Source organism: Lynx rufus, unplaced genomic scaffold (assembly GCF_022079265.1).
Source record: "Lynx rufus isolate CCGP_SWC_20201006 ecotype Redwood Valley unplaced genomic scaffold, mLynRuf1.p SCAF_10, whole genome shotgun sequence".
NCBI lineage: Eukaryota > Metazoa > Chordata > Mammalia > Carnivora > Felidae > Lynx > Lynx rufus.
The window spans coordinates 8331609-8349359 of record NW_025814824.1 but is presented as its reverse complement, the minus strand read 5'-3'; the positions used below and the strand labels follow the sequence as shown (position 1 = coordinate 8349359).

General features: G+C 45.0%; 1 protein-coding gene across 1 annotated transcript in view; it reads right to left on the bottom strand.

Moving 5' to 3' along the window:
- LOC124505204 (histone-arginine methyltransferase CARM1-like) overlaps positions 1-17751 on the bottom strand; it is a 248552-nt gene that overhangs the window by 73203 nt on the left and 157598 nt on the right. The window contains exon 5 of the mRNA XM_047071071.1: positions 8613-8723. Coding sequence (XP_046927027.1) covers positions 8613-8723 — 111 coding nt within the window. The remainder of the gene's footprint in view (positions 1-8612; positions 8724-17751) is intronic.

The following is a 17751-nucleotide window of genomic DNA, read 5'->3' as shown; positions in this document are numbered from 1 at the left end:
AGAAGAAGATGATAGTGAAGAGCAAAGTTCAGAGAGAGCCTGGGGGGCTCAGCCAGATAAGCATCAGACTCTTGATTTCCGCTCAGGTCACCATCTCACAATTCGTTAGATCGAGCCCTGCCTCGGGCTGTGTGCTGACAGCATGGAGCCTGCTTGGGATTCTGTCTCTCCGTCTGTCCCTGTCCGTCCCCTGCTCACATGCATGCATGTGTACTCTCCCTCTCTCAAAATAAATAAACGTTTAAAACAAAATAAAAACTCCCAAAACAAACAAACAACAACAACAACAACAAAGTCAGAATGATGCAGCCTGTAGGCAAGGAATGTGGGCGGCCTCCAAAGGCTGGAAAAGGCAAAGGATGGATTCTCTGCCAGAGCCTCCAGAAAGAACACGGTTCTGTGACACCTTGATTTTAGCCCCACAAGATCCACTTCGTATTTCTGATGCTCAGAACTGCAAGGCAATGCATATGTGTTGTTTTAAGCCATTAAGCTTGTGTTAATTCGTTACAGCAGCAAGAAGAAACTAATACCTGCCGAGGTCACACGGCCATTAGGCTGTGGATCAAGGATACAACCCCACCCTGGGTGATTCCGGAATCATCAATTCTAATGCCGACAAAGGTGTTTAGAGCCTACGTTATAAGGAACTGAGTGCTGAGACAAAGAGGCAAAGATACTTTCTCCCACGTGGCCTTGCCTCGATCACCAATCCAGCTGTAAGAAGGGTTCTTATTTCCTGGGTAGGGTTTTGCGGCAAATGAGGTGGCGTTCCCCGTGGATTTCTTTATGCTGCTCTTGTCCCAAGTGTGTTCCTAGCTGATACGGCCAATGGAGGAAGGTTTCCCTCCTACATGGCAGACCCATCTGCCCGTTTAAGTGCTTCACAATCAGTTCCTTACAAGAAAAAGATGGGTTTTCTCCTGTATCTTGGAAGAACTATCTGAAGGGTAGGTGGTCCAGCTTCTAGCCAACACATTAACCTCTTCATCTCCGAGGGAACCATGAGCCCCTGGATGTTCACAGGCTGTGTCCCATCTTCAAGACCTACCACGGCCATCACTTCTCGGCCTTTTGGCTAAGATCAGGTGAAGACCTACCGTGTCCAAGGCACTGCATTATCTATGATAAGGGGATGATATTACCTGCCCCAAGCCCTTCACGGATTCTTCTGGAAGAACTACATGTTTGTAGATGTAGAAATGCATCCTAAATTCTAAAAGTTCAGCTACGCAAAAATGCTTATTATCGTTTCCTTAACAGATTCCTTGCTGCCACCTTTTAATTTCATTGTCAGTGCAAAAATAAAAAGTGTTGATGGGCTGGATGGAACTTCATGACTCAGGCATTTTGTCTGTGGAGAATGAGAAGGAAGTAGAAGTAAGCTGTAGGAGACACTAAAAATACTGGAGAAAAAAGCTAGCTCAAAGAGTTGAAATCAGGATAAACTCAGAAAACTTCAAAGTATATGCTCTTTCAAGTGTTCAAGAATTGGCCTTCAAAGTATTTTGTGAAGAGATTATCAACACACGTAAGATAAGGAATCGCGTAAGAACCAAAGGGCCTTCAGAAATCTCCTTGTCGGCAGTAAGAGGCGAAGCTTGAAAAGAGGGCATTTCATGTCTTTTGCCCTTTAGGATTCAATTCAAATCCCATCTCTCCTCCACCAGCCTCCCTGACCCGCCCAGCCGACGGGAGCTGTTCCTGGCCCGGGAGCTTCTCATCCCTGCCGTTCACACGTTCTTGCTGTCTTGTGTCAAGAATTTCACTTGTTTGAAATCCACCTGGATTGTAAGCCACTTGAGGGGAGAGATCGTGTCCTAGATGTATGCCGTGTCTTCACAGGGCTTCCGACAGTAGAAGGTGCGTCGCGTCAGGTGGTGTAGTCCATTTCTAGACAGTCTTTGCTCGCACCTAAAGCACACGTGACAAAGTGCCCTGTGGCCTCGTCTAAGCTTGTAGTATCATCGCGCTTGTTCCATCACCTCCTGGCTTTGCTATTACATCTTCATCCCCATCCTCCCCCAGCTTCCTATCTATAGTCCCAAGTTAGGATCTGGAATCTTGATCTTGTAGTACCTGCTCTGGCATATGTTACAGATCTCTGCTTCGGGACCATGGGACTCATTCCCCCAGCTGCTGGAACACTGGCAACGATGGCTCTCAGCTGGGTCTTGTCTTACCAAACTCCCTCCACCCACACAGCCATCTGACCCAAAGCCACAGCCCTTCCCAAGGGAGTGCACACCAAAAAGGTGTGGGATGGAAAGCCCTTGCCTCAAGGTGATTCAACTCCCAGAGGCAGCCCCAGCTCAGGAACTCCCGTGCAAGTGGACGTTCACTTTATTTCGATCGTAACGCAGCTTAACACCTCCTCGCATAGTACCACCCTCCCTCCTTCATTTCTCCACACATCAGGTTCCTGAGAGCCCTCCATGATGAACTTCCTCCATGCAGATCTCTGCACCACAGTCTGTTTCCTAGGGAACCTGTTCTGTGACGGATCTCACACATAAATCAGAGAAAAATAAACAATGCCAACAGCATGAGGGACTGGGGAGGGCGCCTTACCTAACATCAAGCCAGTCCAATCCGGCCAAGGCTCCCAATGCCTGGCCGTGAGCACAGACACCAGCCTGGCCATCCAATGCCAGCCAAGTGAAGTCTGGTCACTTGTGTCCTCTGCATCGGTGCTTCCCACTAGAACTTTCTGCAATAATGGACATGTTCCCTGCCTGCCCTGTCCAATACAATAGCCATCAGCCACTTGTGACTGTCGAGCACTTGAAATGCAGCTAGTGTGACTAAGGTATTTCATTCTTAAAAATTAACCCATATTTAAATACAAACAGTCACATGTGTCTCGTGGCTCCCATGAGGCACAGAACAGCCGGAGATTACGAATCGGGCAGGTCTAGAAAGGCAGTATCTCGAAGGCTCCAATTCCACCTGCCTTTACTTCTGCCTCTCCATCATCTAGAAGTACCTGGTCTGACTCCTTCAAAGTCATCCTAATGAGGCAGACAGAGGAACTGTGTACCAGTAAAGTCTAATTATTAAGTGGCCCAACAATGATTATGAATATTGTTAAGTCTCAGTGCCAGAGAGCTCTATTTCAAGATTAAATTGGTTATAACGCATCAATCTATTTACCATTGCTTACCCTCATAGTCTTGTATTCCCCTGGCCCCCCAAGGAATTAGATGGAGAGAAATGACCTGTGTTTGCGTGCAACTGAAATTAAGGAATACCCCCTTTCTTGACTGTGTATGTGTGTACGTTTGATTAATGCCTTTTTCTTTGCCATTTGGTCTATATGATCCTGGAGCTTCAGCTCTATGTTTTGTACATAAGAAAGCAAAAAGAGAGAAAGACACAGCTGCCATTTTGAGGTGGACAGGCTGGGAACCCAAGGGAGACCTTTAGTCCTGCCCTGTTTCTTGGACAAGGACGATCTCTTATTACTGACCCAGAAATGTCAGAAGGGGCCCAGGATGAGAGCACATGGCTGCACTTGGGTAAGTTCATGACTATCTCGCAAAAACTGACTCTGTGTACATGCCCTCCAGACAAGGAGTCATTCACACCATCCTGCCGTCTGAGGGTCAGCCCGGACACAATCCGGGTGAGCCACTGAAAGCAACTGAAATTGAATCCAGCGCAATTTGAAAATATTCTGTTTACTTAAAGCCCAGAAGCCTAGCGTGAGAAGAAGAATCCAGGCCCAGGCGATGGTAGTTAAATTTGTTCATTTTTCTTTCTTGTTGCAATTTTATCTTTTCCGAGCAATTTAATGAAGACTCCAGAGGAAAGAATTAAATGTATGCTGGTTCAATTACCAAATAATGAAAAGGTCGAAAGGAGCCCCATGCACTGTGTGCTGAGCCGCTATAAAAGCCTGTGCTTACAGTGAAAATCTTTTGTGTGCTGTTCACACTTGCGATTTGCCACCCGCAAATTGTACAGATGATTGTCAGTGTAAGAAGCAGAAATCAAGAGCTGGTACAGGTCGCCCTCCACAAGGGTGAAAAGGCCTGGCCCACGGGGGCATCTCACGACACCCACGGCAGCAGCCAGAGGCACGGTGGGGACCACAGCCTTCATCGGGAGGGACCAGACTGGCATTAAATCCACCCTTTGAGAAGGTTCTAATCACCTTTGGCCCTGAATGCATGGTGACTAGCCTGTCCTTGGGGCCACATGCAGGGTACGTCTCCAGGGCCAAAGAGACTTGGCAGCAAAGATTTCAAGGACTCTGGCATCTGAAAAGCTACCCCCGCCCCCAACCTGCCCCAACTATATACAGAAAAGAAAGATTACAGAAACACAAAATCCTCTACAGAAGCCAAAAACAAAGATAAAATAAAACTACGGTTTTTGGAATTCAAGCTTTAAAAATCAAGTCTCTTTGGAAATAATAGGCAAGCAAAAAGGCAGCTCGGCATAGACTCTCCTAGCCCCAACACCCACGATGACCATCTCTCCGCTCATGCTGCGGTTTCTCCAAAACCTTTGGATCAGTGACATCGAAAGATTCGATGGACAAGTCGTTGTACAGCTTCTTTTTTCACCCTTAAATTAAGTTCTTCTTTGGTTATTTCAGAGAATAGCCTCATTCTTAGGAAACACACACTGAAATGTTTAAGGATAAAGGGTCATAATATATATCGCTGACCCATAGTAAAAAGTGTGTGTGCGTGTGTGTGTGTCCTCCTCCTTTATCTCTATCGACATATATGTAAATGTTTACATACACGTGTATATACATTTGGGGGAGGGATGAGACGGAAACCAGACTGAACGATAAAGCAAGGGGGGTAAAGTGTAAAGAGAATTTGGGCAGCCTTTGAACTATTTTTATTTTTAAAACGTACCTGCAAGTTTGAAATTATTCCAAGTTTTAAATAGTGCAAAAAGTTTTAAATAGTGCAAAAAGTTTTAATTCTTTCTCTTTTCTTCTCCTGTGTATTAGCTCCTTGCTAGATACCCTCATAATTACACAACAGCCACACTCTGGGTAACAGTGTCCGTGAGGGGAGCGCCACTCCATGAGAAGGCAACAGTTCTGCTTATATGTGTAATCAGGATGAAGATTCTCTTGGAGAAACCAATCGCAAAGACAATTCTAGAACGGCCCCTCTTATGGTGTGCTGGTGATTACTGAGGGTTTATGCTGGGGTTGGAGAGGGACTATGGATAGGGAATGCAAGAGTATCTCTAGATAATTCCTTCCTCTCTTCTCTTAAAATACTACAGCCAAGGGTATTAGGTTCTCAAGGTTTTAAAAATCAGGACTATTCCTCAAATCAAGTTAAAATATACGTGAGGGGCACTGTTAAGCGTCAGACTCCTGATCTCAGCTCAGGTCATGGTCTCATGGTTCGTGAGTTTGAGCCCCGCTTCAGTCTCCATGCTGACACTGCGGAATCTGCTTGGGATTCCTCTCTCTCTCCCTCTCTCTCTCCCCCTCCCCTGCTCATGCTCGCTTTCTCAAAAATGAAAAAAATAAACTTAAAAAAATAAAATATATGTAAACATACGTGAAAACAAACTGTATGAGAAAAAGAAAATCTCTGAATTATTTATGCCACTTTTTTTGGGGGGTGGGGGGAGTGGTGTCTGAAATGAGAGACCATAGGATCATTCTGTTATCAGAAGAGACCCTCTCTGGGGGCACCTGGGTGGCTTAGTCAGCTGAGCGCCCGACTTTGGCTTAGGTCATGATCTCGCAATTCGTGAGTTCGAGCCCCACATCAGACTCGCTGCTGTCAGTCTGTCAGCGTAGAGCCCACTTAGTATCCTCTGTCCCCCTCTGTCTGCCCCTCCCCCACTTGCGCTCTCCCAAAAATAAATATTAAAAAAAATAATACAAGAATAGAACCTCTCTGAAGACTGACCTTAATCGGTACTGCTACTCCTATATTCCCAAAAAACACAACTGTGGGATGCACTTGAATGAATATATGATTAAATGATTGAGCAACACCTGAGATAAAGTTCTAGGCTCACTTCCTTATCCTTAGGAATACCCTGTAAGATGTATGAAAATCTAAGCGGAGGCATCTTTAACTATAGGGTTCTCTCTTCATAAGCTTCTATTCTCCTCTTCTCCTTTATTTAGAATTCCATATTTAAATCTACCAGCATCATAAAGAAAAAGGTGAGATCAACTGGACAAAGCTATTTTTCACACATATAATGGAACAGGATTAATACCGAGAGTACAGAAAGCATTCCTACAGATGAATTAGAATTAAAAAGATAATTCAAAGTAAAAATTGTCCAAAAGAGCCCATGAACAGGTATTCCACAGAAGAGAAAGCACAAACGGCCAAAACGCTCTGCCCAGGTGCTCAAAGTCATTAATAAGTGGAAAATGCAAATGCAAACGCAAATAGCATGTCGTAAAAACCAGATGGGCAAAAATTCCAAAGCCTGACAATATCAACTGCTGACGAAGCTGTGGAACAATGGCACTGTCGTTTACTGCTGGAGGGAGGGAAAGGTGGAAGAACCACTGTGGGAAACACCTGGTCATTACAGAGCAGAGTTGAAGGCATGCATGTCCTGTGACCCAACAATTCTACTGCTGGGTATATACCGAGAAGCTCTATCAAAGACGCAGCGGCGGGCGGGTGTTGTGCAAGAATATTCCTAACAACACTTGTATAATGGAGGCCATCCAAAGTCTGCCAAGAGAACAGTAAACTAGCAACTTGAGGCATTTCATACAATAGAACAGTATCCAGCACTGAAGATAAAGAAACAATAGTTGTGTACATCCACAGAATGGTCATCAGGAACACGATGTTGGATGAAAAAAACAAATGATACAAGAACGCATACGTTATGATTCTATTTATGAAACAGGGTTTGTTTTTAGGGATAGAAATAGGGGTAGGGGCGCCTGGGTAGTTCAGTCGGTTGAACACCCAACTTCAGTTCAGGTCATAATCTCACAGCTAGTGAGTTCGAGCCCCACGTCAGGCTCTGTGCTGACAGCTCAGAGCCTGGAGCCTGCTTCAGATTCTGTGTCTCCTCTCTCTGCCCCTCCCCAGCTTGTGCTCTCTCTCTCTCTCTCTCTCTCTCTCAAAAATAAAATAAAACATTAAAAAAATTAAAAAAAAGAAATATATAAGGTAAAACTATACATAACAAGGGAATGAGAAACAAAAATTCAAGACTGTGGTTACCTGTGTCTAGAGAAGAAAGGAAAAGCAATCAGGAGGAGACATACGGACCTTGAATGGAAACCCTAATGGCCTATTTCTTAAAAGTAGAGGGCACATGTCCATTGCATCATTATCCTTTATACTTACACATCTTACAAATATTCTTTTGTGCGTATCCAATATTCAACAAAAAAAACTTTTAAGAACTGGTGAAGAAGGAAATGACCAAAAATATTTTATCAAGACTTGTTGGAAAGGAAAACAGAGGAAAACAACATTCCAGCCAGCAGGCTCTGGCAGTCTTTCCTTCCACACACGCCATACTGGCCTGTCTCTGATTCTTCTTTGTTCACTCGATCCAAAACCAACCACGGCTCCGAGTTACCAGTTGTCCCGGGTTGGGGAAACATTTCACGATACTCATTAGAAGGAACAGCCAAACTTCCTTCTCTGTCCTCCTAACCCTCATTAAAATCCAGGCCTCCTCCAGGTGTGAATGACAAGCACATTACCCCATTCACGCATGCGCACACACCCATCCAATCTCTGCAGCTCAGTCAGGTTATTATTATATCCAACCAACTATTACTGAAAGCCATTATGACCTGACTTTTGCCTTTGACTTATTCTCTAATATTTGCACATATTTAACAATGATAATAGAATACCATATTCAAAACAAAGAATCTATCCTCCAACCTATGCCTGAAATCTGAAAAAGCTCCTTGAAACACAGACATCTGTCTATGCTCCAAATACAACCATGTAGCAACAGCCCTTTAAAGCTAAACTAAAATTTAAAGTGAGTGGTGCAGGGGCGCCTGGGTGGCTCAGTTGGTTAAGCGTCTGACTTCGGCTCAGGTCATGATCTCGTGGTTTGTGAGTTCGAGCCCCGCGTTGGGCTCTGTGCTGACAGCTTGGAGCCAGCTTGGGATTCCTCGTCTCCTCTCTCTCTGCCCCTCTCCCTCTCACGCTCTGTCTCTCTCTCTCCCAAAAACATTTAAAAAAATTAGGGATCTAGAATGTTAAAAAAAAAAAACTTTAAAAAAATAAGGTGACTGGTACAGTTGGTCAGTACAGCACTTAAAACAAGATAAATCTCACTCCAGAAAGTCTGACTCCTCACCTTGGTAGGTCATTAAAGATAAAAAGACATTCATCTCCCCCTCTGGCCCACCTGCCACCCAGTGGATGGGGAAGAAGAAAGTTTTGCTCTATTTTCAATGTCATGAAATTTTTTAAAAACTTGTTTTCATGTCAGTTACTCCAGTGACGTCTGGCTTCTCTCAGCAGTCAATTGCCAACAGGAACAAAATAATCAGACTGGTAAAAAAAAAAAAAAATGCTTCTAAATGACCCACCTGGAAGATTCCATCACTTAGTCCCCTGACGTTTACTGAAGACCTAGTTAGGAGACGCTGTAAAAATACAACCACTTACCTCCGCGTACTGTGCGACAGAACTGGCTTCAACAGCATACACTCTCCTAGCTCCAGCCTGCACGGCAAAAAATGATAGTATTCCTGATCCACAGCCAACATCTAGGACAATCTGGAAGAAAGAGCGAAGACAACAGAGGGGTGAGAAAATGCACAGGTACGGCTTTGAGCAATTGTCTTCAGGCTTAACGCCCCAGCTTTGCTGTTTACCAATGGTCTCACCTTAGTCAAGTTAGGAATCTCCGTGAGACTCCATTTTCTCAGATGTTTAATGGGATAACAATATCCACTTTTTAAGGTTTGTTGGAGGGATTAAGTAACATGAAGTATCTACAGAGCACCTGGCAGGTAATTGGTGTTTTTCAAATCACTGCTCTTACTACGATGGTGTCTCTGTTTTTTGTTTTTAATTTATTTTTGAGACAGAGAGAGACAGAGCATGAGCAGGGGAGGGGCAGAGAGAGAGAGGGAGACACAGAATCCGAACCAGGCTCCAGGCTCTGAGCTGTCAGCAGAGTCCAACGCGGGGCTCGAACTCACGGACTGTGAGACCATGACCTGAGCTGAAGTCAGACGCTGAACTGACTGAGCCACCCAGGCTCCCCTACCATGGTGTCTTTGTAACACAGATCGCTGTTAGGACGTCCAGGGCCAAGAAAAGTAAAGCGTCATGAATAAGCTCGCCTATCAAATCTGTTAGCAGGAACAAAACGAAAAGTGTCACTGATCATTTTATATGTTTTTATACGTTCTGTTTTATTTTATACATGTAAAATTTTTATATATAAATTTATTACATATTCATATACGTATATATTCAGAAATAACTGAAGATAAAGTCTTCAAAAATCCAAAAGTCGGGTTTGTGCTTGCTTTTTTTTTTTTTTTTTTGCAGGCCTCCCTCCCCCGCCACACACACAGTTGGGGAGGTTTACAAATGGAGGGTAGGAGGGAATTAAGGCAGTGGACAGATAGAATTCTCAGAAGCTTTTTTTTCTATTCTCTGGGTTCAGACCTTGGACTTAAATCAAGACAATCACCTTTCGCTAGCACAAGGGCCCAACATTTGAGAGGCAGGAGGTACGTGATATGTATTGGGCCTCCTCCCCAAACATGTCTGCAGCCAAGGCCCAAATTTCAACCTGATCGCTGGGATTTCAGGTGACTGCTCCTGCCACATCAGTGACTCTTAACTCAGCATCTTTTAGCACTGGCTTTGAGCAAGACGTTTTGATTGGCTCTGAATCCTGATAATAAACGTCTGAGTAAACAGCATTACTAGGACTACTTTGGAGATGACCACACTGAAATTCAGACACGGACCAACGGGCCCAAGTTCATCTAGCAGCAGAGAGGGGAGTGAAGACTCGCATCTGGGCACATCCGCCTTCCAAGCGCATGTCCCGTAACACCGTACCCTGCTTACTTACGCCCATCTTCATAAATCTGTCATTTTCACACGGCGACACCGATAGGCAATGTTAGGTGAGGAAACCAAGTATTACTTTTCGTAGGAAATTTAGAAAAGATCTTTTTTTTTTTTTACTTTGATAGCAGGAAAATTTCCCCCCAAAATAGGAAATATCAAGAGGGTGTGTGTGTGCGTGTCTGTGTGTGTTTTAACCGCAGTATCACACTGTGCTGACACAGATACTGTGCCATTATTCTAAGAGAGCATGCTGTTAGTAACGGGTTCACAGTGCTCACTTATATTAATTCTAGAACTGTGGCTGTATTCCATACGGTTTCCTAGGGTTTGGGTAATTAGGAGCATTACCAATTTAAAATGTCACCCAGGCTCTGGAATTTGCTGTCAGGCTGTCTACACTTTTAGAAATACCAACATTCCCCTCCCCTTGTCCTCCCTAGGAAATACATCATCTTCACATGGCCCTGCTCCGTTGCAAGAACACCTGTGACCACTCTAGCGAATGCGGCCATTAGGGTGGGGAGTACAATTCACAGCACCACCACCCCACCCCACCCCCAAATAGATACGCCAGATCCAGAAGAATCTTTCCGGAGTCTTATTCAATAAAAATATAAAACTTCAGAGTCTACACCCAGTCCAAAACATGGATGCAAAATGAAGACACAATGAGAATTGCACCTGTTTGTTCTGGTGACAGGTGCCCTGAAAACCTGTGAGTGGTGCTCTTTGTCTCTTTTATTAGGGAGCTGTGAAGCACATCTTGGGACAGCATTTTTCAGCTCTCTTGACCCCGCAGATTAAAAACCAAAGAAATGTTTGCCGCAAAAGAGAGGAAGGAGAAAGGTAATGGAAAGAAAAGAGAAAAAGGTCAGAGGTGGGAGGGAGCCTGATGGATGTGGTTCAAACTTTGCCCAGATTAGTCCATTTGGTACGCTTTAATAGACCCAGACCCTATCTGATGAAAAATCCCAAATGAAGGCAATTTCCCAGGTACCTTATTTCAATACCTCTTTTCAGGCCCAAATAACCTTATTCATTTGGTTATTTCAAAACAGTGCATAGGCCTTGGAAAAGAATCTGATCTTTTCTTAGCATTATCCAGATAATGCCATCTGCTTCCCACTTGTGTATATATGTAAAAAGTTAATAAGGGAATTTTCAGTCTGGAGCTGATGGGAGAGGGTGGGGAGAGGAAGGAACATTTTGCCTTGTCTACGTAAGCCTTGCAATGTTGGAAACAAAGCTCTGGAGGGCTTAGAATAAATCCTCTGGTGAAAAAACGAAAGGTCAAAGCAAATATTTAGGCTCTAATGGAAATATACTACCCTTTCCAGCTGGGGTTTCCAAATCTGAGAGGAGAGAGGCCACTAACACAGATAACTCTGTTATACGCTTTCCTACATGGCACTTCAGGAAGCCTTGAAGCTACCTCCAATCATATTTTCTTGCCCTCACAGAAGATTACATTGGTCCCAGTTTTTATTCTAGCACTGGTAGGCCACCACAGGACTGAGCACGTGTGAGGACCTTGGCAGATATTAAGTTATACTTTCTTGCCCTAGGGAAAAAAATATCCCCCCATGTTGGGCAGAGGCAATAAAATCCCCTTGTATCTCCAAAGCCATCCAGTTTCCCAACGATGTTCTCCTCACACTATTTGATTGCAATGTCTCCCTGGAAAGGGGAGTTCACAGTTTGTCCCCATTTTATTGATGAGGAAACGAGGCGTGGACAGACTGCTTCCGGCTCAAGGTAACATGGCCGGTAAGCGGCAGAGTTGGGCAATGCTCAACCCTCCCCACCATCGTGGCCTTCTCTCTGTGTAGTAAAAGATGAGAAAAAAGGGGTGCGCTGTGAAGAGATGAAAATCTGGGCATATCAGACACCCCCAATGGTGCCACGCAGCTAAGCGGAAAGTCCCCATCTCCTCGATGTGCTGTCCTTGGGCCTCAGCCATCCAGCAATGACTGGCTTTCCTGGTCTCTTTTTCTGTAATTCTCTTCTTTCTTCCTCCCCCCACCCCTCCCGGCTTGCCAACTGCAGGCCTTTCCCTGATTCTAGGCTCCCTCATGTGTGATCCCCTGTGGTGGAGGGAGCCGAGGGCCTGCCAGACGTTCATGCTCTCCCAGATCCTGGACGACAATCTCTGCTCCCCTGTATCTCCATAGGGCCACGGGACCACTTAGCCCAGTGGAGTGTGAGGGGAAGTGACGAGCGTCCCTTCTGTGGGGAGGTGGCTGAAGGTGTACCTTGCCTTCCTTCCCCACACCCTCTGCTCCTTATGGAGTCACGCTGGAAACCACCTGCTGGAGGTGAAAACAGCCTGACTCCCTGGGTCGCCACTTTGGGAAGAGCCACTCAGAACACCCTGGACGTGCCACTGAAACAATATTTTTCTGCTGGGTGAAATCCTTCTCACTCTTCCCCCTGGGGAAGTGACGACCAAGCACAGATACCACATCTCTGGGACACGTTCTCTGACGTCCCCAGTCTAGGCTGCCTGGTACATGGCTCTCCAGAAGAGCTTACCGCAGGTCACTGCATATACAGTAAAACCTTGGAGTGCGAGTAACTTGTTCTGCAAATGTTCCGCAAGACGAGCAGACATTTCTAATGAATTTTAACTTGATAAACGAGCCATGTCTTGCAATACGAGTCGTCCGTGATGCCGAACGTCACGCGATCACGACTGAGCCAATGGTTCTCTCTCTCTTTCTCTCTTTCACTGTGGGATTGTGGGTAATCATCCCCCATGCTTGGATGTTCAGTCTCAGGCTGCGGTGTTTGGCAGAAATCGGTAATTTTTCAGAACATTGGAAGGTGCCCCCCGCTGGCAGTAGTGTATTTTTTGTCACTTCAAAGCACCATGGATGTTCTTCTGGTTTTCCGTACAAGAGTAAGCTTAGGAATGCTTTGCTTCATTCTAGGCCAGGCTGTCTAGAGATATAGACCCTTTCCTCTGCTGCCTTATTGCCAGCTACATTACATAGAGTATATGATAAGAGTTTTTTTTTAATTTTTTAATGTTTTTATTTGTTTTTGAGAGAGAGAGAGACAGAACACAAGCAGGGGAGAGGCAGAGAGAGAGGGAGACACAGAATCTGAAGCAGGCTCTGGGCTCTGAGCTGTCAGCACAGAGCCCAACGTAGGGCTCGAACTCAGGGACCGTGAGATCATGACCTGAGCTGAAGTCGGATGCTCAACCGACTGAGCCACCCAGGCGCCCCTGACAAGAGTTTTTAATACTGCACTGTAGTCGACATTCGTTAGTGAAACTCGTCCTACTCAATAACCCTCCTCTCTCTCGTTTCCCTCACACCAGCCACAAAGGTTTTCAAAGGTAAATGTAGGTTAATTTGCTTTTTTCTTGATATCTTGTATTTTCGTTATTATTTTGTATATTGCAATACTGTAATCATTTTTATATGAATATTTTTGGGTTGTGGAACAAATCATCTGAGTTCCCATTATTTCTTATGGGGAAATTCGCTTTGATACACAAGTGCTTAGGATTACAAGCACGCTTCCGGAACGAACTATGCTCGCAAACCAACGTTTTACTGTATTTTTTTTTTCTTTTAAGGTTTTATTTTTAAGTAATCTCTGTGTCCAATGTAGGGCTCGAACTCACAGCCCTGAGATCAAGAGTCACACACTCTACCTACTGAGCCAGCCAGGTGCCCCGATGATACCGCAAATATTTCTTTACATGTTTGCCTTCCCTGCCAAGCCTATGAGTTCCCCAAAGATAAGAAGCACATCATTTATCTCTCAGCACCCAGCACGACATGAAAGCAAAAATCGTTAATAAATATTTGTTGGCTAAATGACCAAATGCGATGACTCATTAGGGCAGTCTCCTAATTCCAACATCACCTTGAAATATTTCTGGGAAAGGCGTGTGACGTTCCCCAGCCATTTCAACTCTGGGAGTGTCCTTGCATGCAAAGCTAGCAGCCAGAGGCTAAGCCCAGGATGCCCTTGCCTTACTCAGCACTTACATGCTGAACTGTTTCACTCAACCTAACCTTCTGCCTCTTGGTCTCCAAGCCATCTCACAGACCTGACTCTGCACTGTTTCTTTTTGCGATCTCCATCCTCCCTCCTTGACTGTGATCCCAACATGCCTCTTGGGTCACCCTTGTGACTATCTGAGGCAGCCTTCTGCCCTGACCTAGGCCTCTTGGAAGGTTCCATGTTCCTTTCTGCCATAGGGCCTTAGTAAACGCTGCTCCCTTTGGGGTGCTCCCCACTGCATATACTCTATGGTATCAGCCTCTGGTAATGTTTTTGTTTTTACCTAGTCAACGCCCATTAAGCTAGATCTTTTCTATTTCTTCCTCCAGGTCTGTGCTCCACTCTCCTCCACCTGCTTTTTGTCACAAGTCTCACCTACGTGGACCGCATCAATGGCTTCCTTGCCCCTGGACCCCATTTGGGAGCAGTCAAGAGAAAAGACAACAGAAAGTCAGAGGGGGTGGGGACAGCGAGGTCAGGTGAGTTATTCTCCTGGCTTCTTCCTTCCTGGCTCTCCGGAGACTGCTTGTCCCCTCCACCCAAAGCCACAATTCTCGGTGGGTTTCCATCTTTACGGCTATGACCGTCCCATCCACTTTCCAGGAAGCGCCCATTGCAGCCCACGTGTGGTAACAAGTCTCTCTGGCTAGTGCCAGGTTGCTTCAGCATCCTGTGTTGGTTCTCTTAACTCCGCCCACATCTTGGTACACAGTCCTGTGATTTAACTCTCCCAAAACACCCTGTCGAGTGTGTAAACTCTCTCCTGCGGAACCTTTGGCTGACACAACAACTCACCCTTCAGATTCCCAATGGCTCTCCGTGAGAGAAGATATCCCTAATCTCTGTTCCCTTCCCAAGCTAAGTCCTCCTGTTGTATACCCTTCCTTTGTAACACTCCTCCTGGTTATAATTTCCCATTCAATGAGTGGTTATTTGATTAACATCTGCTCCCCTGGACTATACGCTTGGTTAAGGGAGAGACTTCCACCTGTTCCCCACCCACGACCGAATCCCTGATAAGAGCATACGGTCTGGCACATAGTAGAGACATTCACTACCTCTCTGTTGAACTGAATAAGGAAAATGTGTCTCTGGGGAGCCTGGGTGGCTCAGTCAGTTGAGCATGTGACTCTTGATTTTGGCTCAGGTCATGATCCCAGGGTTGTGGGATGGAGCCCCACATCAGGCTCTATGCTGGGAACGGAACCTGCTTGAGATTCTCTCCCTCCCTCTGTCCCTCTCTTCTACTCACACTTGCTCTCTCTCTCTCTCTTTAAAAAAAGAAAAAAATGTGTCTTACTGCCACAAATAGGGAACCAGTTCATGATCCAGAAAATACTACCTCCTTAAAAAGCATCTTCTACCGGCATAACACAACCTCTCCAATCTAGTGATCGTAAGCAACTTTCAAAGGACTTTATTTTATTTTTTTTACATTGCCATATTATATCACACTATGATCCAGTTAGCTCTTGTGTACAATGCTTCTATAGAGAGAGAATAAATCCTCAGCCGCCCCCGGCTGCACAGGCAGTAAGTGAAGATGGCGAATTTGGGGCTCCTATCAGGGAACACAAGAAAATGGTGTGAACTCCCTGCCACGACTCATGGGGAAAAGTCAACAACTGGTCCATGTAATAGTGGCCAAGAATTCTAAGAATGTATTTATAAATAAAGTAAATTTGAAAAATATTAAACAGATAGGGTCATCCTTTTGTTTATACAGATGATTTTAATTATATGCTCTGGTGGTTTTCCCGGGCGAAGAAATCCTGCAAAATGTTTGGATGGGGCTAAAAGAGCTCCAAGAAGGTTCAGAGACACTTATTTGGATTTTACTAGGTTAAAATTAATGAGGAATATCTAGGTCTTTATGAAAGTGTGAAACAAAATCACTCTTGAATAACAGAGTAAAAAGAAACTAAATATGTACCCTTTGTTTTATACTTATTATGTTGTTATGCCTGTAAGAACTTTGTTGGCATTACCTCATTTACTTGCGGCGACAATTCTATAATGAGAGTACGATTATTTTCTCCATGTTGTAAAGAGGCTGAGAATCTGATAAAGTTACAGCTACGGACTTAATAAACAGCAGAGATGAAATAAAAAAAGCAAACGCGTCTAACTCAAACCCTATGCTCTCAGCCACTCCCTTCATCTTCCACTTACGTTATTATTTTTTTTGAGTTTACTTACTGATTTTGAGTGGGGGAGGGGCAGAGAGAGAGAGAGTCTCAAGCAGGCTCCGCACTGTCGGCCTGGAGCCCAATGTGGGGCTCAAAGCCACAAACCGAGGTCACAACCTGAGCCAAAACCAAGAGTCAGATGCTTAACGGGCTGAGCCACCTGGGTGCTTCCCACTTAGGTCATTCTTTGCACTCTTCAGGCTATAGTAATATTGGTCACGCTTGGCCTTCTTATTTCACCCCAGCAATTCTATAATTATCTTCCAAGACTGGGGTCCTGATTACCCCACGATCAGCCCCTTGAGTTATGCCAGTTATTATTATTATTAATTCCTTCTTTCTTTCGTGGCTTGAGCATATCAATACCTGATCCTGAACTGAATATCCCAACTGTAATTTCTGTATGTCCTATACGCCGAAATCCTGTGTCCAACCCACCTGTCCACTGCCAAGGCCACCAATGCTTCTTCTCGCCACTGTCATCCCACATCTGGAAGACACCTCCGCCCAAACCACCCAAAGTGCCGTGGGCCCCATGCTCTTGCAGTGCTGGGCCTGTTTCCATCACCACCTGCCATGGACTGCCTACCTCCATAGATTTCACTCGACTCTTTTCAGTATCCCAGCTCTTGACTGACAGATGGACTACATAGCTTCTAGACAGTAACAGAATGACGGACCTGCACAGCTTTCTTTGTGGTCAGAGAAGAAAATTCCAAATCATCCCAAGGCCTGCAGAAGACATCCTTTTACGGCCTTTGCAGCTAAGACTTCAATTCTGTTCAGATAATCAGCACTTCCATTATGGCATAAGAATCCTGCAGCGGGAGCTCCTCAGAAGGTAGAATTCTATATCTGCTGTGCAGTGAAACTTGGTTTCGGCCAAAGAGCTGCCTGTATTTGAACAATGCATGTTTAATGCTTAGGAACCCTTGTTTCACCTTGCCCAGTCCCCTGGCAGAAGGTAGATAAATCCATCACCCATCTTTTAAGAGAAGTACCTTTCACCAGTTCTCCCATGATTTTCCTCCGTTGTTGTGGAAAACACAGAGTATATGGATCACGCTTTGCTTATCTCCCGATGATCAGCCCCCTTCAGAGGCTGCCAGTGGTCTCAGACAGTGGTCTCGGATTAAAGCTCACCTAGCTCTAAAGCTTTAGACACTCAATCATTCATCGGACATCTACTAAATGCCTCACGTTACCCACTGCGCCAAGCACTGCTAGGCGCTGGGAATGCAGAGATGAATGAAGCACGATTGTCTGGGACAGAGAGAGAGAGAGATGTCAGAAAGAAGTACAATTATGTGTTGCATTATTGTATGACATTAATTATTTGTATGCAATACTGTGTTTCACGCCTGTAGGACAGAATTACATACAGGGCACGGTGAGAATACCAAGGAAGAAGAGTTTATTTTATCAAGGAGTCTGGAAAGACTTCCCTGAGGTAAACTGAGCAGTGGACATTGAAAGTTGAGTCAAAGTTGTGCTCTCTGAAT